Source organism: Taudactylus pleione, unplaced genomic scaffold (assembly GCF_031769625.1).
Source record: "Taudactylus pleione unplaced genomic scaffold, aTauple2 ptg000005l, whole genome shotgun sequence".
NCBI lineage: Eukaryota > Metazoa > Chordata > Amphibia > Anura > Myobatrachidae > Taudactylus > Taudactylus pleione.
The window spans coordinates 16,643,619-16,669,876 of NW_028284408.1; the positions used below are offsets into that span (position 1 = coordinate 16,643,619).

The window sequence follows — 26,258 nt, forward strand, 5'->3', positions numbered from 1 at the left end:
ATAAAATCGAGGCAGTTTTCGATTCTTTTGTCCTCAGGGACGAGCAAAGTAGCAATCTTCTTCCAAGCAGTCTACTTTTCGCATGACATCCAGGTGACTAGGAGGTCTTGGCCAGCAAGACGTCCAGCTTCTAAGACGGACGACAAACCCTCAGCTTGATGGGGCGGGCCTCATCCTGGGGGATCCCAGGGTGGGAGGCTGACTTCTTCAGTTTGCGGATTACTGGCATCAAACAACATCAAATGTCTGGGTCTGAGAAGTAGTCTTTCAGGTGTATGCCATCACTTTTTTGCACAGATCCTCCATCAGGTGTGGTCAAGGCCTTGGCCCTTCAGGAGGCCATTCACTCCCTGTGGCAGGCAGGGGTAATAATCCCGGTTCCTGTGTTGCAACAAGGAAGGGGTTATTATTCCAATCTATTTTTGATTCAGAAACCAATTGGGTCTCAACGCCCTATTCTAAATTTAAAAACCCTCAACAGGTTTATATGGAAACTCTCTGGTCAATTATTTTGGCAATGAAGCCTGGGGATTTTATGGTTTCCCTGGACATTCAAGATGCTTATTTGCATTTTCCTATTATGTTTCCACCAACAATTTCTACGGTTTGCTGTCCTAAATCAATATTACCAATTTCAGACTCTGCCCTTTGTCCTATCAACCATCTCTTCTGCACGCACTGTCTCTGATTTGGCAGCGCTTTCTTGTCACTCCCCATTTTTGATTTTTCACCAGGATAGAGCTGTTCTTCGTACAAGGGAGGGTTGCCTTCCTAAGGTAGTGTCCTATTGTCATGTAAATTAAGAAATGTGTAGTTCCACCTTTTCAGGCTCCAGATCTCTCGGTAGGTGAAGCCTCCCTGAATGTAGTTCGTGCTCTCTGTATCTATGTGGAGCGTACAAACTCTGTTAGAAAATCAGATGCTCTTTTTGTATTATATAGTTTTCATAAACGAGAATGGCCAGCTAACAAGCAGACCTTGGCTCGATGATTACGTATGACTATCTCTCAGGTGTACACACAGGCTGATCTCCCTGTCCCAAACACGGTGACAGCACATTCTACTCTGTCTGGGCATTTAGACGTGTTGCCTCTGCTGAACAATTGTGTAAGGCAGCCACGTGGTCTTCTGTTAACACATTTCTTAGGTTCTACGCCTTTGATACTTTTGCCTCTCAGGATGCTTCCTTTGGGCGACGAGTTCTCCTTTCTGCTCAGGAGCGTCCCCCACCCTTATGGAAACTTATTTAGGACATCCCCATGGTATCCCTGTGGATCCCTATGAACTCTGAAGAAGAAAATAAGAGTTATCGTAGACTTACCATTGATAACTCTTTTTCTTCGCGGTCCATAGGGTCCACAGGGCACCTACCCTGACGCACCTAGCTGTATTGGGTAATTTTTCTTTCGGTCACAAATTGCCTCCTCTTGTGTGAGAGTGCTTCTGGTGTACAATTGTTGTTCCTTCTCCTCTTTCCTTCTCCTGCCTTGAGGCTTGTTTACAAAACAGAAAGCCTGTAGCTGGGGGTGGGGTATATATGGAGGAGGACCTGAGGCATCCTGGGAGCTGAAAGTTTTAACTGTTTGGTGCCTGGATCTCGCCAACCACATTACCCCCATGGTATCCCTGTGGGCCCTATGGACCTCGAAGAAAAAGAGTTATCAATGGTAAGTCTACCATAACTCTTATTTTTGTAGTCTGAGACTCCCACCTCCACTCCTCTTACATCCGGGAATGAACAAATTAACTAGTCAGGGGTTCAATCACGAGCGGGGAGAGGGGACAGCCTTTTCATGTGTCATTGTGGATGGTAATGACATCTGATGGAGAGCCGTTAATATTTTGCCAGTTGGTGAAATGTATAAAGCTTTGATGTCCATGAGGAGGTCACCTCGTGCCAGGAACATGAACTGCCAAGAGATCCTGTAGAAAGGTCTTTCAGCATCTAATGACAGGATAACAGCAGGAGTTTTGAAATGGTTCAGAATTTAAATAAAATCTATGGTCCTTCTCGTTTTGTCTCTTGCTTGCAAACCTGCAATGAAGCATACTTGGTCTTGATGGGTTAAAGTAGGCAAGACAAAGTGGGTGGCTAAAATTTTGGAATACAATGTGATGTCACAATTTAAAAAGGATATAGGCCTGTAACTAAGAGATGGTGCTTCAGTAGGTCTGTGAACTTTTTATAATAGTTGGCTGAGAACCTATCAGGCCCGGGAGAGTTGGCAGCTTTCTGAGCCTTTAACGCTAAAGATATTTCTTCAGTGGAATAGTTGTGCAATCGATTGTCGGAAAAGTTGCAGATGATTTACTCTGTTTAGAAGTTCTGAAATATGTTGTTCAGTCGAGGTGGTTTGAACATCAGGTTGTGGGGGAAGATTGTAAAAGTCAGAGTTGTAATCATGAAATGTCTGCTAAATAAGTTTTGGGTCATAGGTTAGCAAGCCCGAGTGTGTATTAACTGCCAGGAGGTTATGGCTAGAGTGTCTGTGCTGAAGCTTAGAAGCTAGGATACTGTCTGTTTTGTCGCCCTTCTCATAGAAGGTTTGTTGTAAGTTTGTGGGTTGTTTGTTTGGAAAAGATTAAATTAAGATCCCCATTTATAGACCCATTTCTAAAGTGAAAATATCCTGTAGAAGGGAATTAAGAATGTTTCGGGGTTGCTCTCCCCAAGTGATAGTAGCTTATCAAGTTCTACCATTTCTTTTTGTTTTTTAAGTAGACAATACACAACCCTGATATAATTTATTGTATTGTACAATTGAATGTGGATTTTATCTTCTCCTATGTTCTGGATTATAAATGAAGCCAAGAAAAAACAAAATAAAACAGGAGGATTGAGCGACAGGAAGTTGAGAAGCCTACTTGACAATAAAGAAAAGAACAGCAATATTTTTGCACCCTTTAAATCTACAGACATTGGGCCTGATTCAGACCCGCTCGCAAGCGGCTGTCCGCTCGCAAGTGGGTCGATGGTGTGCACTGCGCATGCGCACGACGGAGGGAGCTCCGTCGTGCGCATGCGCCAGACGCGACGAGCGAAGGACTTTCCTTCGCTCGTTGTGTCTGATCAAAGGGGGCGTGCTGTCGATGTTGATTGACAGCACGCCCCCTTTGGTGGGCGTGCCGGGGGCGTGCCTCCCAGACGGGGGCGTTCCCAAGGGAACGCCTACCGTCAGAAGCCGGCCCACTGACATCACTAGTGATGTCAGTGGGAGTGATTTTGGCTCTGATAGAGCCAAAATCACTCCGGGCCTTGCGGTTGAGAAACTCAACCGCAGGCTCCGGCTCGCAGTGGCGATGGTCAAGACCATCGCGGCCATCAACCTGCACGCTCGTATAGGCTGTGGGTGGTGACCCACAGCTATACGAGCGTCCAGGAGGACGCTCCATATTTATGGAGGACTGCCCTCATTCAGAGCGTGCGCTCTGCTCAGTGCATCCGGCTCTGAATGAGGGCCATTATCCCAACTTTTAGGCTCTAATTTTCTTCTTGGGTTGTGAGCAGTGCTACTAAAAGGATAAATACGGTACTACTGTGCATTTGTAAGAAAATCCTTTCCGTGTGTCTGATATTACTGTCTCAGCTTTGTAGTCCTCAATCCCATCCTGGCAGCTTCTAACGGAATATAACAGGGTAAAATCTGTCTAAAATGACGTTTGCCTTTCAACCACACACTTGCGTATTTAGTATTCGTGTTTGAGGTGCATAGTGTCATTCAACCACTGCCTCGTATTCTTTACATGTCATACCCCCATCTCGTAAACCGTTTTCCTGCAGTATCAGAAGCCTTTTATCATTGCGACACCAGCACTCTACAGCAGTTTCATAAGAATCTAGACAAAAACTGTAAGGAAAAGTAATGATACAAATCTTACATTTTATAATAATGTAACTATATATCTGTGTAAAGTATATTTAATTATAGCAGTGCCTGGAGACAAATGACCTTGATGAGACTTCCCGTGGGCGGGTAGTAGTTTACCTCACACACTTTATCCGAGTCAAAACCAGCAGCGGTTGCATGCTTTCTTACCCAGTGATTACCCATGGTTCATTCAGCTTCCTGGGTTGTATTAAACTCCATAAAAAAACAAATCTGTTAATAAAAATAGAATAAAAAAAAACAAAACTCCCTATTAACACTACTATATTACACATGTACTCTTTTCATTATATCATAAATTAGGGCTGGTCCGCTTTTTATGGTTGAAAGGAGAAATTATTGATATATATTAACACTGTCTACACATGGAGCTCACAAGGTTGGGTATTTTGGTCATTTAACTATATTTCTCCTAACATCTCTCATTTTTCTTGGACCAAGTACCAGATTAACAATGAGGTGGATGGAGCTGCAGCTCCAGTCCTCCACATAAAAATAGGCCTATCGTCATGACAGCATGATGATGACCAGCTGAACACCTGATCAGCCATACATCATAAGTATTAATAATTTTTATACTTTTAAATATTTAGAGAGGCATTGTGGCTGTAGGTTGCGTACTGCTTACATGGCACTGGTCACACCTCCTCTGCTTCTCATGATAGGCCCTTGATTATTTTCAGCCCAGAACCATGTGGCCTCTAATCCGGCCCTGCTTAGTGCCCAAAGGATTATTTAACCTGATATTATTATTATTATTTAGTGTCCACTCTAGCTCCGGCGGCAGGCAGGGCGCCGGAGCTAGAGAGGGCAGCCATGTGTGCGCGCCTACGGCGCGTGGTCATGAAATGGGGGCGTGTCTATAAGACGCGTCCCCTTTTCGTAACACTTGGGGGCGTGCCCGGCACTTACGGACAGCCGGGCAGCCCCCAAGCGCTGCAGAAAGGGAGAATAGATGCCTGGCGCATTCGCTCGGCGTCTATTCTCCGGCGGTGACCGGGTCACTGCACATTTTTCCACCCGCGGGACTCTGCGTCCCATGGGTGAAGACGGCACCCGCTGGCTGTGAGGGCAGGGCGCTTTTTGCCCTCCTCCTGGAGGGCAGGGTGCTTTTTGCCCTCCAGAAGGAGGGCAGGGCGTCGCGCCCCGCCAAAACAGCCTAGTGGGAATGCTATTATTACTATTATTATTATTATTATTATTATTATTATTATTATTATGTTTTTATTTATAAAGTGCTGACAAAGTGCAGTACATTGAGGGGACCATGAGAAAGATTATATACAGTGACATAAAAAAATGCACATGTTGATAAGTCCATTTCAATGATACCTCTATCTTCATGCGTGTGTAGCATTTACTGACGCATTATTAGCGTGGATCATGTGAGGTCTGGTGCTGGAAGGTTTATTAAGTACATTCTGCAGTTGATGTATGTTGCCAATTAACCATAGATCTAATTGAATATTGATCAGGTGGACTGAATGGAACTGTTTGTATTTGAACAGTGCAAGAATGCTTTGGAGGTAGTTAAAGTAGTAAGGGACAACCGATATCCTTGAATATCCAATGTTGGACACTATTGCAATAACACATCGGGGGCCGATTTCAATTGCCTGCGCGTAAGAGCAAATGGCTTCCAGCAGCTTTGCTATGTAACTGATTTCTGCTCACAGCCTATGGAGGTACGAGCAGAGTTCAGCCTACTATAATTGTGCTTATAAGCGCAGTGCGAGCTGCTGGCACCTCTACAGAGGAGCTACAGTCCTACAACTATATTAAAATATATTGTGTACTTTTCTACAGCTGTACATGTTCTACACACATTTCCCCCTTTAAAATGAATGGACTATAGAAATCAGTCGGAGAAATACAGCACAACTCTGGTTAAACTGTGAACCCCTAGTGGTATACAGTGTTCTCCTTTACAGTTCAGTTGTATTTTTCAAGAACCTGTGCTGAAAGGTAATAACCAGTGTTGAATATGGACTTATCTCAACACACACGTACAGACAAGTGGATTTGGAGACATAAAATAAAGTGCAGTTTATATTTGCAAGCGTTTGCATTAAAAAAGCAAGTCAGGAATAGCAGCTTGAGAATGCTACGGTATCTGACCTATAGGGCGGAAACCAACCAGCCATGAAGTGATTAACATTATAGTTTTGGTTTAAAATCCACTTTCATTTCCTAAAACTAAACTGAGAAGTGAACTGTTGTTCGAGAGCAAAGGTTAGTACAAAACACAGATGTTTTTAGACTGTAATAATCTATTGATACGTGTAGACTAATCAATAATCATATAAAAAGTGAGTTTTTGTAGAGTAGTCGCTGCAGAGAGTGCTGAGTGCTTGTAAAATTGATATTTTCAAATTTTGCCCTTCACAAGTTTTTGAGACCTAATATTTTTCCTTTATGAAACCTCTCCTGTGAGCATGAAGTGCAATTACTTTTTTAAGTGTTATTTAGCTTTCTCTCAAGGCTCTACAGATTAAATTATTGTCAAAGATGCCGTTTATAAGTGCATATATTCAAATACAGTAGGCTTCAGCTGTTTGTTTTTTTATGCATGTCAGTTATCGTGACCAATGCTAATCAGATACAGTAGCTATATGTTTGGCTATCTAACCTATTCTAGAGTCCTAGTAAATTGTGCAGTACTTGCTGAAAATATGCTTATTTTGCAACAAGTAAATTACAGTATGTAAGACCTTTCTTTTTGAAGATAGCATGTGATTACCATGTCTACAAATGGAATTTTATTTCTGTTGCTGATATTATAACAGGTAGTCAGTGTCTCTTCAGATTCTGGTTCAGAATAAAAAGTTTTATCACTGGAATAGGTTTTAGATGTGAAATTCTGCCAATAATTTGTGCTGATTTGTAGCTGAAATTGATTTGTAGCTTTGCTCCTGACCTGTTCCTTTCTTTTGTTGCAGAGAAATTGGCCATTGAAGGTATAGTGGTGCAGCGGGCTGAATGCAGACCAGCAGCTAGTGAGCACTACATGCAGATGAAGAGGTAAGCTACTGTATGTTCTACTGGTATTTTAAAGCAAGTAAATATTGCATAGCTCTGTGTCTGTTATCTGACATTTGATGCATACCAGTCTGTTTTGCATTATTGTGTACTGCAAATTCAATGACATAAAATGTAACCTTTAATTCTTGGAAGGAAGCCAAAGACGCTTGGCTTATAACCTAATTAGCAAACAATTTAGGAGTATATTTACTAAAGTGAGAGTTTTTAGAAGTGGAGATGTTGCCCATAGCAACTGTAAGGATAATGGGTTCTCTCAATCACCCAGACACTGAGCAGATGAAACCAAAGTGGTGGTTTATTTTTCACGGCACACAGAAATGGATAATATGCAAGAACAAGAGGTAAATACAGCAAATAATCAAGTAGCAGTCCAGACAGAGTCCGTCCCGGTAGAGAATAAAGTCCCAGAACAATTCCACAAAATAGCTAGAGGCACACAGTCCCGACAGGTGAAGCTATTACCAAATCCACACAGTGGTAATAACAGATTAGTCCACACAGAATTTCCAATGTATAAGTCCACACAGGACTGGTGATGCGTTCCAATAAGCACCTTGGAAGAGCGTTACCTCTTAGCCAAAGTCAGTGACTAACATGAGGAGCTGCCTTCTTTTAAAACCTTCCAATTTCCCACGGTGCTTGTGACCATCCAGGGGAGTTGCACCGTTTTCTGATTGGTGTGGGTCCTTTAACCTGTCCCTTCCTCCTACCTCCCCCAGATATCACTTCCCTGACGAACACATGCTGGCTTGGCTCCGTGCAGTCTGCCAAAGTCCAGAGAGGAACAAAGGGAGGCAAATAGAAGGAACAATGACAGGGTAATTGGCTTAGGTCCTGAGTGTCCTCTGCAGAGGTGGAATTTAACCCATGAGGTGATTTTTCTGTGAGATGTTATATTTCTCTACTGGTTACTTCCTGTGAGGCTAGGTCAGACTAAACAATGAATAAAACAGGCATGTGGACAAGAGCTAAACATAAAGGCTAAACAGTATTACACATAAGGTGCTGGATACATGTTAAGTAGAATCTGATTGTTTGAAATCTTGACTGTAGCAGGTAAGTACCCTAATCCTCTCCCTACCCTATCCCTCCCTCAGTGGTGCCTAACCCTAACCTCCCCCTGTTAGTGCCTAAACTTAACTCCAGCTCCCTGCACCCTAAGCCTCCCGGGGAAGGAGGGTACCTAACCTTGCCCCCCCCCCTAGTGGTGCCTAACCCCTCTTTCCCTACCCTAACCCTCCAGGGGGGGTGTGTGTGCCTAACCCTAAGTACCCCCGGGGGTCTCTAAACCCCCCCCCCAGCTAATTGCTAAAACACCTGGCCTACCTTCGTTCGTTATGTCGGGTGTCAGGATTTTGTAGTGGGGCTAATGATGGGCGTCGGGATTTCGACGTCTATCATTAGTACCATATCGGGATGTCAGTGTCGGGATATCGTCGGGCGGGAGAGCTCCCACCGGTATCCTGACTACATCCCCTAATAATCATGTCATTTGAAAGTTGTGCTGAGGTAAATGTATATAGTTGTTGTCATCTAACGTAGTGGAATATAACCACCTACTGGTCATACTTCCATGTGTAATTCCACAATGTCTGAATGGAAATGTGATCTCTGGTTAAATCCTTTATTTAATTATTTTGTTATAGCAAGGTGAGATTTAGACAACCATACTCATGCCTTGATATTGGTATGTTTGCTGTTTATTGACTGCAATTTATCACCATAAATACAAATGCAGAATACTGTTTTAAACTGCAATTTTCCATGACATTTTGAAAGGGGAAGTGATGTTAGTTACCCTAGTCAGCTCCCATGATTCGATGATGCCTTCATTGGCACTTTGTTTCCCTTCTGTCAGACTTCTTCCAGCCAATCGCTGTCAAACATTAGCGATCAGTATATGAAGTAACCCCTAGCGAGCAGCAAATAAAGACATGGGGCTAAATGTAGTAGGTTCTGATCTTCAGCCGCTGCGGGATCTATGGAAGTCTCCCCATATTTTTTAAGTGCCAAGCTGGTTTAGCCTCTAAACTGATTGCTACTTTAAAAATACACGGAGACTCGCATACATCCCCGCAGTGGCTGAAGATCGGAACCTATTACATTTAGCCTTTGGTCTTGTTTTAAAATAAATATATACTCTTTATTTAGGCTAAAACATCAAGGGCAGCCATATTTGTTAAATCCTTCCAAATATTGTTACTGCAGTTGTGGAGTAGTAGAACAAGGCATTCATAAAGCGGTTATTATTGCTAGTAAAGAAATTACAACATGATAAATAGTGCTGACCCATCCACTTAATTTTGAAGTCTTGTGTATATTATGATATAGTAGTTATTTGTATCTAATTTTGAATACTATATTGGAGCATATTAAGGCAGTGTTGTTTAGTCTATACCCTTCTATCCTCTAAATATGTCCATGTGCAGACCAATTTGGCTGCGTGACTGAACTGCTGGGCAGTAGGACCTATGTAAAGTTTGGCCTTATACGTACACCCAAATGTGATCAAATTAGCCTTCAGGCACAATAGCTGGGTCCATCAGGGCACAATGGGGCATGCTGGATAGATGACAAACATAAAACCAAAAACATTGATCTTGATGCAAGTTGACTTGTAATATAATAGATTAATATGCTTATATATCTATTGTCTAATCCTTCAAGTATTAATGCATTAAGAAAAATATTCATGTCTATAGTATTACGTTTTAGTGAAGCATTGAACATTTGTAAAATGTCTTAATTAAAGAAAAATTCTCCCCAAATGACAAACTATCTTCTAAATTAGTTTCATGCCCCTTTGATGAACTGTAACGAAGCAGTGCTCTGGCTCTGCGATATCTCTATCTGCAGTACTCTGCTCTCTCCTTGTTTTATACTCCCTCTCTACCCGGTGAGGCAGCTCTGCAGTGTGTGAGCACAGCAATACGAAAGCGTTATGAAATGTTGTTAATTAAATCCCTAGAGATTCTTCTCCTTAACAAGTTCTGCAGAAACTGGGAAAATATATGCAGTGCAAGAGTTTGAATCTCACATTATTTGTTACATAATTGTCTCGGGATAGTGGGTAAAAAAAAACCTAAGGTTAGAGTGGAGTTGTTGATATATCAGTAAATGTATGCACATATTTGTGGAGATTAGAATGTTGGACACTTGCTGGAAAAGCAGCCAGCAACAAGTCTGCATTCAGCTGGCAACTTGTATGTTGTGTCTTTTGTTCACTGCAAAAATTAACATATAAAATTAATTGCCAATAGAAACTTAAAATATGATGATCAAAAGGAATCTACAGGACCATCTAGTCATCTATTACTGTGTGAGGCCCCTCGAAATTACCCCATTGATTTATCATCCTTCATTTCCTTTCAAAAATTGTCCCCTTGTTTGAAATGTAATTATTTTTACGATCCTTGCATTCCTGACCTGCATTAATACCTTTTGATTGTATTTGAAAGTTTTGTTTTTTTAACACAAGACCTCTGTCTATTCTCTACTCTACACTATACATCGCCTGCACTTAGTATTTCATGATAAGTTTTGTTTTGTGGTGTATTCGTCATTTTAAGAGCTGAGAATGTTTTCAAATTTATGACGTGTTTGGAGATATGGCCTCCAGAACTAAACACAGTACTCAGTGTTGAGATCTTATAAGTGGTCTATTTATTGGCACTAAAACTTTTTTTCCTATGCAACCAAATATTCTACTGAATTTTCCCACTGGTTAGCTGCTCTGTTTGCCTAATGTTATATCCTATAACAAGAGAACAGCAAGGTCAATTTCCCATGTAGCTGCTGATGGCACTGCATTATTTTGAATGTCATTTTGAGATTTTGGCATTCCATATCCATTATTTTAAAGTGGTCCCAGTGTAATAAAGGGTCCATAAAACAAGATGCAAGATAGTAAGGAAAAACGACTTTACATAGAACATGGAGGGCCGTACAAAATTGTCGAAATAAGTGTAAATGTCAAAACAAAGGCTTGGGAAGGCCTTGCCTATGACTTTTTACAGTCTAATGGAGAGCAGATATGAGTGAGCATGAATCGCAATAGAAATTGGGAGAGCAACGAGGGATAAATAATGTCATTGGAATTTATGTATCATTAAAGTAAGAGCAAAAAGAATTGTATCGGGGTGATGCACTAAGTAAAACTTTTATTTTCTTTAAAATAATTTTCATTTCAAAAGTACAGCTACATGTTGTAAAATACATTTTTTTATAGTGGTTAAGTGTATAGCAGTAAGAAAATAGTGAGAATAAAAACTTACTGCCCACCAATAAATAGTATTAGAATACTATTAGAACGCTCCTCTGCTGAATGCTTTGTTTCATTTGTTCATAAAAATGCTAATGTGGCTGTGAATCTATCATTTTAAATCAGATGTGTGGGAAAGTCGTCATATCTTATAGCTATAGGGATAGATCAATATGGCAGCTCTCAGCAAAATGACACTCTAACTGACACTCAGATTGTAGAATTTATGTCAGTTTAAACCAACTGTCACTTTAACATGAATAGATTTAAATTATATCCATTTTTTTTTATTTATAATTTAAATATTCTTTAACAATCTAGTACTGTTAGTTATCTTTACATTGCAATTACATTTTGTTTCTGATTTAATAATTGCTCCTTTATGTTAATGTTTTGACAGCTTTTGGCAATTTAGCTTATGTACTACAATTCCCAGCAACAAGCAGTGACAGTTACATAGCTGTAGAGACAAATTGTGCCTAGCATGGATTCATTGCCTACTTCTACACAGAATATTTATTGCTTTCTCAAAAGGTTTCTACATCATTTGCCTCCTCTCCTGTATGTCACGTTGATCATATCCAATATTCCTCATAACCTGGCTTAGACTAACTATGTGACCAGGTAGATGAACTGTAATTGTTTTAATGTCAAGTTGATAATTATATGTCTAAAGCTGGGTACACACTGAGCGATGTGTACCCAGCGGATATGTCGATGGGCCGACTTATCGGATCCTGGCTACACATCAGAACGAGGTAATGAACGACGGAATGATACCTTGTTGCGTACTTCATTACCTGCAACCGGACCGCTTGCGATATTGTCCGGTTGGACGTATAGCGCACATATTGGACGTACACATTGAGCAATCCGCCCGATGTCATTCTGTTTAAGCCGGGAAACGACATATCGTGCCGACATCGTCTCATTGTGTACCAATGTTAGTTTATTGAATTTAAACTTGCCAATTAGCAACATATGTTCTGCTGCAGCTGGAACAAAACCCTTTGAATTGCTGCCCATGGTGAGTAATTACTAATTTAGCTTCAGACATCTGGGGTGTTCAGGAAGATTGTGCAGGCAGACAATGGAAAGGCACATCATAACCTGTTAACTGCGCTACTGATTATTGGCTAGCTTGCACTGAATTCTGGGCCAGCACTTGCATTGATGTTTGAATTTCTCCAGCAGTGCTGCACTGCATGGGGTCTTATAGTGAGAGCTGTATGTGGTCAGAAACCTGCTATATGAAAACATTGCACCCTGAAACTGCGGGTGTCTTATAAAAAGACATCACTGAATAAATCATACTTTATGAGCATATCATATTGAATGTCATTACTTGTAATCCAAAATAAAGTATATATATATATATATTTTTTTTTTTTTTTTTATTATTATTTTAATAATAATAATAATAATAATAATATATTTTATTTATATGGCACTACAAGGATTCCATAATGCTGTGGATGGAACATAAAGCAAAATTACATAGCATATTAGTGATCAGACATTAGTTGCATATTGGGCTGATTCAGCTTAGGACAGAATTGCAAAGCTATACGCAAGTAGCTTTGTAATTCCGTCCTTGCAATTATGGCAATGCAGAAGGAGGCATCACGCCTCCTGCATGCATTACTTATCCGCGCTGCGTTGTACAACACAGCATCGGATAATCTGTGAGAACATCGATTGGCTAAGGGACCCATTGGGTCATGCAAGCCGGCTGCCACAGATCAGAGAAAGAGGCTAGGAAATCTCCATCAGCTGATGGAGATCCTGGTCTCTTCCCTCCCCCAAACGTCAGCGACACGCCTTAGTTTTAGGAAACTGAGCCCATCGCCGCCCCCTCCCGCCCACAAACGGCAGCAGGCTGTCAATCACTGACAGTCTGCTGCCACTCTGCGTGCAAACACGTAGGACCTGTACTGCACATGCGCATAAAGACCATGGAAGGCCTGCAATAACTTACATTCTAGATGCCTATGGAAGGACACAGAGGGAGAGTGGAGCAGAGTTTGGTAATGCTGAGGCTGAAGGGTGTAGGAGGGGGTGCTAGGATTGGGGGAAGAGATGTGTTTTGAGGACGTGCTTGGAAGCTGGGTGGAGACATGGGTCAGCATAGTAGAAATTCTGAAGATGGGGGGTTAAGGGGGTTTATCAGAGAAAAGGGCCAGGTGACAGTGATTTTGTAGAAGGAAGCAGAGTAGGTGGGTGGTAATGTGTTAGGGGATTAGGTTGGGGGTGTGGTTGAGAGTTTTTACGATGAGTGAAAAGTTTGAATTTGATACTGAGTGCGACAGGAAGCCAGTGATGTGATTGTCAGAGGGGACAGCAGAGGTGGTTTTAGTGGCTTGAATTGAAATTTATAGAAGATATAAACCCTCTCTGTATTTTTTCAGACAAAGGTACACCATATCAAGACTTCTTCATAAAAATGTATGGGAAGGTGGATTGAATTATGGCATTATAAAAATGAGCACATCTAGAGTTTGATAGTGACCCAGTTGCATTGTAATTAAAGGTTTTGTTAACAATATGTGTGGCACAAATCTAACATTAAGGTGCCTACACACCAGACGATGATGTGAATGATTTGGCCAATTCCGACTCATCGAATCACACTGTGCATAATATGTGCAAATCGTGAGTGTCCACTTACGACAACGAAGCTGATGCCCGTACCCGCGGGTAGTCCGTCGTATCTTCAGATCTTACCTACAGCAGGTAAGATCTGGCAATCTCTTATATTCTCCACGGCGTATCGTTCAGTGTTTATGCCTGAATGATATGTCGTTCTTACCCGCACGTGATCCACGCATTGGAAGAGGTGAGTATGGAATTTTTTTATTTTTTTTTACAGGTATCTGTGGAATTCTACTTGGACAAGTGGACGTGAATGGCTTCAGGGATACTAGGTGAGTATGTTTGATAGTGAGTGTGAATGTATGTTTTAATAAAATTGTACTATCACGGTGTGTGTACTGTCTTTATCTTTATATTTCTTTTGCAGGTGAGCTACAGGTACCAGCAGGCCCGTAATGCCCTGCATGCTGGTACTTGTGGTTCTCCAAGTACTAGCATGCGGGGAAGACTTGCTGGGACCTGTAGTTCACCTGCAAAAGACAATATTTTTACTACTTTCATTTACACCACATTTTACACTATCTACCTGGCATCCAGCACTCCAGCAGTGCCGGGGATAGCCCTGGGCTATCAGCCCTGGCCTGAGGTGCCCTGGAGAGGAGGACTCCTTTATTGGGGGATCCCTAGCTCCCCAGGTCAGGGGTAATGTTAGTGAAAGGGTTCCCCTGGTTGTGGCATTACTCCCCTGCTAGAAAGAGTTTGGTGCTGGTTATGGATAATACAGGGGACCCCTACTCTCTTTGTCCCCTGTATTTCCAAAACCAGGACCGGCTCAGCTGAGCCCAGTGCTGGTTGTGCTAAATACAGGGAACCCCTAAGTCTTTGTCCCCTGTATTTTGACAACCAAGACTGGCTCTGAAAAGCCCGGTGCTAGTTGTGCTAAATACAGTGGACACCTAAATTGTTTGTCGCCTGTATTTTAACACAGATTCTTGCAACACGGATCTCACTGATCCTTTATCCGTGCATGCATCTGTTTGCTATCGTGCACGATCTAAAGATATGCAAATGATTAGATCGTGCATGATAGATCTTGCTGCATATTGTGTCCTGGAGTGCCGGGGAGAGTTCAAGGGAAATCGTTGATGAACATTACATCGTTTGCAGGTTGTCTAGTGTGTAGGCACCACATTTAAAAAAAATCATCAGATGGTGGTAGCAATGCTGTGGGGCTGCTTTTCATAAGTGGGGTCTGTGCATATTGTTAAATTTGAAGGAATAACAGAAAAGGTCTCTTGCAGTATTTCCCTGAAGGTTTGGCAACCGCTTATATTTAAGCAAGACAGTGCTCCCAAACGGGTTGGGTATGAAATACCGGCGGCTGAGTAGCGGCATGCCGAAAGTTGGAAAACCTCATAGGTATAGTATATTAGCCCTATCCCTCTCCCCATCCTACCCCTAACCCTCCCTTAGTGGTGCCTAACCCTAACCCCCTCTTGGGTGGGTGCCTAACCCTAACCCCCCCTCCCTGTAGCCTATCCCTAACCCTCCCCGGGGGTGCCTAAACCTAACACCCCCCCCCACGGCTATCACCTAACCTGTCCCCGCTTACCTTCGTTCGGGATGCCGGGATTTCGGCGTTGGGCTAAAGATAGGTGTCAGGATTTCAACGCCTATCTTTAGTCTCGATTCGGACTTTCGACGTTGGGATTCTGACGGCCCGCATCCTGGCTGTCGTTAATTTGACTACATCCCCTCCCAAACATGAGGGCTAAATGAAATTGGAGTGGTTCAAGATCAAAGAGGTAAATGGCTTGGTAAAAACCCTGTGTCTGACTAACCTGAACAACCTGGAGAAAATGTTCCCCAAACATTGTACAAAGCTGGTACATACTTACCCAAAGAGACTTAAAGCTGTTATATTAAAGGGTGGAACTACAAAATATTTGAGTTCGGGGATTTAATACTTACTCAACTAGAATATTTGACTTTTTTGTTTTTGAAATTTGACCGTTTTAGTTTTGATGTTTTTGTAACATCAAAGTTGAGTTTTAGTTCTTTCAAATAAAATATGAAGTTTTCAATGTAGTGTTATTGTTTGATAAATTATGTAGAGATTATGTCACGGGTCTGAATACTTTTGCAAGGTATTATATGTGCAGGCGTTTTGCTTTTGTGTTATAGTAGGGATGGCTGCCTAGTATTGCCTGGTTGCTTTTTCTTCAGCTGCCTGTGGTAAACAAAGATCAAAATATTAATAACCATTAGCTACTTAATTTGGTTGTGGTACATGCGTGCGCTAAAGGAGCAGTAGGTAAACGTTTATTAAACCTTGTAGTGTCATGGTAACAAGCTACTACATAGCAATCAGAGCTATTTGTATTCAGTTCATGCTTCTCATAAATATATCTTTCTTTTTTATTTAAATATTAAGCATTTCTAAACACTTTAACCCCAGATAGCAGACATTTAACTTTAATCCCTGCTCAATCTCTACTGCCGCTGTGCTGTACCACGTCCTTGAGAAGCCAAGTGGCTATGGCAAAATTAAGATCACTGGGTAAATAATAACCCTTGTTGCATGCAGTATATTTATCAAATTTCCTCAGTTTCCTTTCATTATGTGACTCTCTGGCCACACACTCTAGTACAGCAGTGGGTATGGCACATTTTTATTTTGTAAAAGTAAAATTATTTCTTCTAGATATTTTGAATACTCCAAATTTTAGAGCTGCTGAATTTTATTGACTATAAGGGGTATATTTACTAAAATTAGTTTTTAGAAGTGGAGATGTTGCCCATAGAAACCAATCAGATTCTAGCTATTATCTTCTAGAAGGTGCTGGTTATATGTTAAGTACAATCTGATTGTTTGCTATGGGCAACATCTCCATTTCTAAAAACTCTCAATTTAGTAATTATACCCCTAAGACTTTTGAAACCTGACAGATTTTTTTTTTAAATTTACTATCTGTGATTAGGGGCGTATTAAGAGAGGAGGAGGCCCGTGTGCAGTCTCTTGTCCGGGGCCCCTTCGTCTCTCTCTGGCGGCCGGCAGCGTCCTGAGCACAGCGCCGCAGCAGTAGACGCTGGGCACTAGTCTGTGATTTCTCTACTACGCATACGCAAAACGCTGGGAAAATGGCTGCAGCGTCCATTGTCCAGGCAATTTTTACAGCGCCGACGCGGGACTCCGGAGAGGTAAGTATTAAAAATATGGGTGTGCGGTGTGCTGCACCCATTATAGATGTGCCCCCGTCTGTGGACACACACACACTCTCATATATCACATATATCATGTTACCATGGTAACAGAAGACAGGCTGTTTATCTAGATCAAAGAGCTGTTTGTGGCAGCACTGTGAGTTGGCTGTTCAGGAGAGAGAAAACAATCCAAAGCATTACCCTCTTTTTTTTTTTTTTTTTTGGTTTTGATTTCTAATTATATTGCTAATAAATAAGTTAATCTGAGTCATGTCAATTGGTCTCGAGGCAATGCAAATGTATTGCAGGATGGTAGCTAGTAGTTCCTGTCCTAGACCAAGTTCTAGGTTTATTTATTTGTTTATATTAAGGGAGACCATATTTACATATTAGATGTCATTATTCGTTATATGTTTTCACTTGATAGCTTTAACTTGTGCTGAATTGCTATCCATTTTCTCTAATCACTGTGCCACACAAGGTGTTTTTCTTTGTCATGCTGGTTTGGGAAACGCTTTCTGCAAGTGTAATTTTTACATATTTTCTTTCAAGTATAAAAGTTTCTTTGTGTTGCAAAACAGCAGAATTTTCAATATCCGATAGTTACATGTGTATATTTATCTATAGATGGTGAGAAGACGTCTTCTCTTTACTCAGTGAGCCAATCACACTCACCTTGACCAACTTCTAGCAGACCTACCCGTTGTCATGGGTTTCCCTCATTAGCAGTTGTTCCAATGGAGGCACTGTTGTGAAATACTTCTAGGCTGTCACAAGTACAAAGCTGTAGATAAAACATATTATGACACATAAAGGCATTGTACATATAAAAGGATGGTTATATCCTCATTATTATACCATGTACTGTTCCTTCCTTGATCTTTCCCAACTTAATCCTTTCACCACATGAAATAACATAAAACACCCACAGAGTTTTCTATATAATATTATATCCTTAAAGCAAATATTCTATTTTTATCATTTAATAACTTCTCATAATTAATACCTAATTATATACCTTTTAATAGCTTACTCGCAAGGTTATACCCAGGAAATATACCTTTTAAATTATTGGGATAATTTTATTCAAGAAAGATTACACACTAAATGTAGGAGAGTATATTTTCATTAGTGTACACATATATGTAAAACAATATTATCATTTTGTCAATTACAATCCAATATTTCAATATGTTTTAACTATATATGTATGCATAATTGTGACTGTATTATTTAGAGAGATGGTGAGAAATACAGAGGAACGCAGAGTTTATTTGTAAAGCTGGTTTGAGGAACTATGGGGATATGTGGGGAAGGAGAGCCTTTTGCTCAGAGCACATGGCCCATGGCATCCATTTTGTTTCACATGACCTACTAAAGCAAACACACTGACTCCATCTTGGAAGGTGTGCCATTCCAAGTTATTAATTCAGCTCCCATGATACTATAGAGATATGGACCACAGACACAGATCCATCCTTATAACACTTATACCAGCCTATGATTACGTATATGATACTATACAAGCTTATTCAGACATCTTTGCAATACTATTATAAATATACAAATCGTATGTCGATTGCTAAGGTGACATGTTAGGTAAAGACATCCTCGAGGCACTAAAGGCAGGCCTGTGACCCATTTGCGAGCCGAGAAATGTGGCTCACTCCAAAGATGAGTATAGGGGACACCATTGTTCAGCACGATCTAAAATGATTACCATATGATATACACACTAGAACTCTGTGATATATTACAGGCAAAGATTCCAAAATGAATAAATATATAACACTGTATAAAACATAAGCTGACTCCACTATCCTTTTACAATTAACTATTCAATTTCCATTAAAATATATCTTGTTAAACACGAACATATAAATCACCATCCTCAATACCAACACCTGTTGTTACAGACATAAACTACCATAAATAGCACATACTGAATGCTGCCCATCTCACAGAACTACCACAGAACGAAACACTGAAACTACAATATACAGAATATACTATACAAACTACCACGCACTTACACAATAACAAATATCCATTACCATTAAAGCCACCTATTTCACACATTAAACTATGTAATCCAAGTGTAATTATCTGGCCATGTGTGGGTTACCAAACAGAAGAGATGTTACTTATCCATCTATCTAGCTGTAGTCCTCTCCATGGTGTCTGAGTGAGTGAGAGCCCTAGAATATCTTGTGAGAGTAATATTATATGGTAATATTGAGCTTCTGCCTCCCGTCTGTATGTGCGTCTAGCCCAGGGGGCAGCCCTAACCTTTTGTCTAATGTCCTGTGTCTGAGTTTGAATGTGGTTTGTGTCACACTCAGGCTATGCTGACCCTTTGCCGAGGTATTGGAAGACGTGGACCCAGGTTTCTTAAAGGAACAGGTGAGGGGCCTGGATAAATTACTTCCTCATCCACTAGTACCGGTTGTTGGCTAGAGCTGACCAAAGGCACGGAGTCTAACTTACTGTGAGGTGTTCACCAGTAACCCCCTCCAAGCGGGATTTGGGCTTAAGCTGCACCCAGCAAGCAAGTTGCGGCCCTTTGGTCAGGTATCCGGCACAAATGGAAAATGGAAGAACACTGTCACAGGGAAAGCAAAGGAAAAAGATACTGGAAGTTTGTACTGGGGTATAGTCATGAGTACACACTCTGTTGATCCAGGCGCAAGGCTGACACAGGAGAATGGCACTAGGAGATTGTACTTAGATGACATACTAAGTACATATGCTGTGGCTTCAGACGCAGAACTGACAAAGGAGAATGTTATTATGAGATGGTACTTGGATGACGTACTAAGTACATACGCTGTGGCTTTAGATGCAGAACTAGCACAGGAGAATGTTATTATGAGATGGTACTTGGATGACATATCAAGTACATACGCTGTGGCTTCAGACGCAGAACTAGCACAGGAGAATGTTATTATGAGATGGTATTTGGATGATGTACTAAGTACACACACTGTGGCTTCAGACGTAGAACTGGCACAGGAGATGACTGTAGGAGATTGTACTCAGAAGACGTCCTGAGTACACACACCGTGGATAAACTCTAGGAACAAGTCGCTAGAATCAATGGAGCTCGGGACCTGGAACGCTGCAACTTTGAGGGGTCTATTTACTAAGCAGTGTTAGGAGACAGAGTGAAAAGTGATAAGGTGCCAGCCAATCCGCTCCTAACTGCTATCTCACAGGCTGTGTTTGAAAAATGACAGTTGGGAGCTGATTGGCTGGCACCTTATCACTTTTCACTCGGTCTCCTAACACTGCTTAATAAATGGACCCCCAAGTCTTCACTGGAAGTAATGACATTGTACAGGCAACTTCCTGTTGTCCAGAGCCCGGTTAAATACCCTAAGGTAGCAGTCCATTGGAGGATACTGTCAGCTGACAGCAACCAATGTTTCCACTGGGTAAAGGGCTAATCAGGATATAGACTGTCATGGCTGCGTCCATGACGGTAACCGCAGGAACCACATCACGGAGCGAGCACATGGACGTCTTAGCAGACCCCAGGTATAATCCTCAGCATGTCACTCGCTGCCGCGCCTGGCGTCTGACTGCTCAGGAGGTAAGGGGAAGTCGGCGCTGAGATGAGTAATGGCCAATCCTAGACCGCAACCTGACAGTTTGGGTGGGTATCTTTGCCTCAGGCAGGGAGTGGTCATAATATCCAGGCATTGCTTTAGTGTGTGAGATGACCATGTCTGTTCATATGATAATAGACCAACCAAACTTGTTTCTGTTCAGTGTCATCTATCCATCTATATATAGATACATACATACATACATATATATATATGTATGTATCTATGTAGCTATCTTTTATATATATATATATATATATATATATATATATATATATTTATTTTCGTTTTTTTGTGACAAGAAATCACATATACCGGACAAAAGTCCAACACTCTTTATTACCAGCACAGGCAGGTTGCAGCTTCATACACTAGACTTGAAATTCAGCTTATTAGGCAGTTCTCCAAACAGCATATGTTACAGCAGTACAGATTCGCATCAGCTCATAGTTGCACAGGAACATGTCAGTATATCAGCATAGCAGTCCTGGATCATATCACAGGTACAGTGGCCCTGACAACCCACACCCCCCTTCTGGATGCTAGTCACCATCAGAAGCCCCATTCTGTGCACCTGATTACAGGTGCAGTTTAATTAGATGACAACTGCTTGAGGCAATATCTGAACTGGACCCTTCAGTACCACTGCTTTTGCTCTGCCAATCCTCAGATATCTGGACATTCCACATTCACTTCATGTGGAATTATGTTTATATATATATACACACACACACACACAATGTATGTGTGTGTGTGTATATATATATATATATATATACACACATATATATACATACATATATATACAGTCAGGTCCATAAATATTGGGGCATTGACAGAATTTTCATATTTTGGCCTCTATTCACCACCACAATGGTTTTGAAATGAAACAAACAAGATGTGCTTTAACTGCAGACTTTCAGATTTAATTTGAGGGTAACTGCATCCAAATCGGGTGAACGGTGTAGGAATTACAATGGTTTCAATATGTGCCTCCCACTTTTTAAGGGCCAAAAGTAATGGGACTATCACTCTGTGAGAGTGCTGAATCTGCAGTTAACCACAAGGTGTGATGGCATACCATATCTGTTTTACGCAAGGAACACGTCCATTAAGGCGTCAGCCTTAATGATTGGAATTCATTGCTATTTTTAGTTTGAGTGGCACAAATTCAGTAGGTTTTGTGAAATATCAGGTCATGTCTAAAAAGCCTTAATGGGACATGTGATATTGTAAGGTTTTTTTTCGTCTATGTAATATATACAAGGTCTGAAGTATGGCACTCAGGTCTTAACAAACTGATACTGCTGCAGCACCATAAGATCAATGTTTCAATATTTTTACTGTCTTCAGGATCACATAAAGATACATAAGTATATCCACATAAGACACCATGTGCACACAGCATGTCCGAGGGCGGGACTCAGGACACAACAGAGAGTGCTGCATAATGACATCATCCCAGCAGTACTACCACATGACCACTGGATGTCTGTGAAACACACCCACCATCACCATAGAAACATAGACACATATTCAAGCAAATAGCTCTATGCATAGATACACAAGCTGCAGTCTCAGTATAATACAATATACAAATACTAGCAGAACCTGGGCTGGAAAAGCAATAAAATACCATAACTGTACAATTCGTAAGAGACATAGGCCTATATAGCAGTAGTGTTGCATATACTAAGAATATTGTTAGATCTGCTAATATGGCAATATTAAGCATAAACTACCACTAAAATTATTATTGAAAGTGGTGAAGTCCCAAATTATCATTTAGACCATGGGGGGTTCAGTACATCAAACGGTTAGACCCATTGAGTCTCGAATTGGAGGAGCAATTTAGCACGGTCACCAACCCGTCTTAGTGGAGGAATTTGATCATTTATTCTGTTTTTAAGGCTTTCAAGATTGTGACAAGCCATGACAAAAAAGGTTTGGGAAACACTGCTCTACTGACTTGCCATATGGTGGTGACTCATTACCAGTAGAGGACAGAGACAGAAGCAGAGTTATCAACTTTACCAACTTGCCTGTCTGGATTCCGCCCCTGACTTTCAAATACTATCTTCTATATCTTTTGCTTGCTGAAGTCCTTCAAACGTAGCATACAAGAGACCTTGCAAGTACATGTGATCTTGATCGCAGGTGGAGTTAGTGGAATCCACCAGTGTTCTGGTGGCGCTTTGCCCATAGATCTTTAATGAGTACAAGCTTGGGACACTAAGTAATCCCTTCTCCTGGTCTCCCCTCTTACATAATCAGGGACCGGAACTGATCCTGAAGCTAGACTAGTTGGTCCTCTCATTCATTTCCCCAGACAGTGGCAAGTTTACAGAGCAGACAGAATCAGAGAGAGTCTTGGCATCAGGAGCTTCAAAAGACCATAGCATACCATCCATTAGCTTTTGGCTCGCTCATCACCCTTCACATCTATCTGACTCAGTGGCGTCCTTACCTCGCATTGCAACCGGTGTGGGCAGGGACAGGGAGGCTGTAATCTGCGCGGCGGCAAATAAGGGACATGGCTTCGCGTGTGGGGTGTGGCCTCGCGGCCCGCAGCTCCCGTTTTTTAAAAAAACCAAGGGAGCCGGAGGTGCAAGCTGCCCCCCGGGACCAGCCTGTGTGAAGTGCCGACTCTCTCACTGTGCTAGGAGCCGAGTGCTGCATGTCACTGAGGGGGAGCTAGCACTTTGGTGTCACCCCTCGGCTGGTGACACCCAGGTGTGGCCCGCACCCCCCTTGTGATGCCAGTGATCTGACTTAAACTGCAATGAGGGATTGCTCTGCTTATTAGCCATTGTTCCTACTGAACTGCTCCTCCTGCACTTGAGCATCAGTGGCATACAGTTGAATTTTCCTGGGCTCTTTTAGCCAAATTCACCAGGGTGAGTGCCTGTATATCTCTTTGTATAGCACCTAGCTTAGGGACTTTAGTGACTACTGGGATTTCCTTACATTCTGCCAATTATATCCTCTTGCCTCATTGTAATTTTTACATTCTGCCATTAATATCCTTGTGCCTCAATGCTTTCTCTACAATGAGGCACAAAGATGTCACTGACAGAATGTTTGATAACTTCATGCGTCAGTCGTCTGCTTCTGCTGGTCTTGTCTGGTACTCACACGTGGAGCTGCGACAATTCCATATCATCATGTGGGGGGCTCCTGGTAAATACCTGCTCTGCGCCTCCATATTTAATCCAATATCAGTGCTGGCAAACTGAATCTACAATTTTGTGTTAATCATTTCACAAACCTAGAAGCCTTGTGTCTAACTTCCCGTACACACACCGTTTACTGTAGCTTGTTTATTCAATTTCTAGGTCAAGCACATGGACTGGCCTAATGTGCAACTGTTTCTCAGTAGTGTTATTGAGGCAGCCAGGGAAATCTGTTGTCTCCCAGCTCAATATTGCTTTGATTCTGTTTTTAATCTTTTGATTTTTGCAACTCATCTTCAGAAGTCACTATATATAATGCAGTATATGGTTGTGTCTGTTCTGTGAAAATACACATCATTTTTTTTTTTTGCACATTCCTTTCACCTCGGCATCACGCAAAGAACGCCTAAAATAATAAAGAATTTTTTAGATGTTCAAAAGCTGGATTTAGACTTTAAGCTTGCTCACAGTCTTTTGCAACCATCCAATCCAGATTCACAAATGAGCCCCTACTACACCTACAGAATCAATATTTCTGTCAAGCTAAAAACAAGATGTAATTTTATTTATTTCTCAAGTGCACTTGAAAAATTGCTTAGAATCTGAACGATTGCTATGGACAACAACACCACTTTCTTTTCCAATAATGTTTTACAAATGTTCCCCATTCTGCTTGTGGGTTAAAGAGAACAAAGCAATAACACAAATAGCTTTTCTCAATACATTTTAAAAAGAAAATTAATATAGGTCATCCTCCGCTTTGGACATCAGATATCCCTTTTATCCATAGCTTGACAAATACCAATTTCCAGGTTCAGCAGGATAACATTAGAATCGGTGGCCAGCCTTTAGAGCTCTGGTATAAAGATATATTATATACAGAGAATCATAAGTGACTTCTACATTGTTATAACAGCTACAGTTGATTGTATTTTATTGTAGATATATAAACCTTCCATCAGCTTTCTGCTTCTTAAAATGTACATACTGCTGCCAATTACTCATCCTTTCATTTATTCTGAAAACTTTCATGTGACTCATTGCATCATGATGACATAAAGTTGCACCTGTGGTCCTGATTAAAAAAAATAAATGACTATTTGTAGTAGGCTGTGAGTTCTGTATAGCAGAGCGATTTCTGCAATCTCCGCTTTAGATTTAAAGCGGCACTAATTTAAAAAACAGCACCAGGTTGTGGGGATCATCCTCTGCAGTGGCAATTATAGCACCCACAAAAAGAAATGACCTTTTCCCCACTGGTCCAGGCAACCGGTGGGGACTCCCTCCAGTCACCAGCGCTAATATCGGAAGTGCCATTGGCAGTACTGTTTATAAAACAAAAAGGAATGAAAGTGGTGGGGGGAGGGACTTAAAATCACTCTATCCCAATATATAATGTAGAAACATGGGGGTGTCTACATAAAAGCTAATATCTGGTGATCGCCAGACATTAACCCCCTGTACTACAGATAAATTATATAGTCCAAGCATGGGGGTAATGTCTCGTTGAACTTGGCTACAAATATTTAAGTGGCATCCATTTTGGAAAGAGGGGGGTCTCTATTTCAGATTTTGGGCCCCTTAGTGCTTCTCACCGAGCAATTCTGCCCCATACTACAGAAAATGTCTGTTTTCCATATATGGGAGGGCACTATGTGCCCAATCACCCCCATAATGACAGCTGCAACCATGTGAACACCCATATGTGAAAGCGGAGAGTCCTCACTTTCAAGTGATGTGGCCCATTAGTAGCTATTGTCTGGTGACCAGACAATATTAATCTGTGGAATGGACAATAGAAGTTTTCCATATATATTGATGGGAGGTCACTACGTGGGTCACATCCATAATTACTCCTGTGAAGGTAAGGATACCTACATATCAACAAAGGGAGTCCCCTCTTTAAAATGATGTGGCTTCCTAGCAGCTGTAGTCTGGTGATCACTTGTAAGCCCCAGACAAAATCACCCAGCGATATAAATAGAAATAATAGTTTTCCATAGATGGGGAAGGGTGCAATGTGCCCTGTCTCTCCCATATGGACCCACATGCACGGGCATACAATTGTTTGATAGAGCGGAGTCTTCCCTTTCAAAAGATGTTTGGTCCCTTTAGTATTTATTGTCTGTTGATCCTCAGACAATGACTGAAAACCGTACACAAAAAAATAATAATTATACAGATGGTGGAATCTGGAGCCCATAATTGCCCTCATATTGTGTGAAATAAAAAAAAGTGGTCCCCCAGTTAATGTGATAGTTTATCTAGTTTAATAAATAGTAGGCCTTGTTGGGCTAGCACATAGCAATGGAATCATTTTCAATCAAGGCAGTAAAATAATTAAATAAGTATTTCAAGTGCAGAGTCAAATCCTTTAGAAGTGGAGTTGTCGCCCCTAGCAACCAATCAGATTCTACTTAGAATTTATCTAGCACCTTATAGAATATAGTAGTATTATTAAAACAAAGAGATACTTTGTGGTGCTTATAAG

The 26,258-nt window shown here is 41.2% G+C and overlaps 1 protein-coding gene across 1 annotated transcript in view; it reads left to right on the forward strand.

The window, feature by feature from the left end:
• Window positions 1-26,258, forward strand: part of GTF2F2 (general transcription factor IIF subunit 2) — a 214,517-nt gene that overhangs the window by 143,271 nt on the left and 44,988 nt on the right. Inside the window, exon 6 of the mRNA XM_088477306.1 lies at window positions 6,827-6,908. Within this exon, the coding sequence (XP_088333432.1) occupies window positions 6,827-6,908 (82 nt within the window). The remainder of the gene's footprint in view (window positions 1-6,826; window positions 6,909-26,258) is intronic.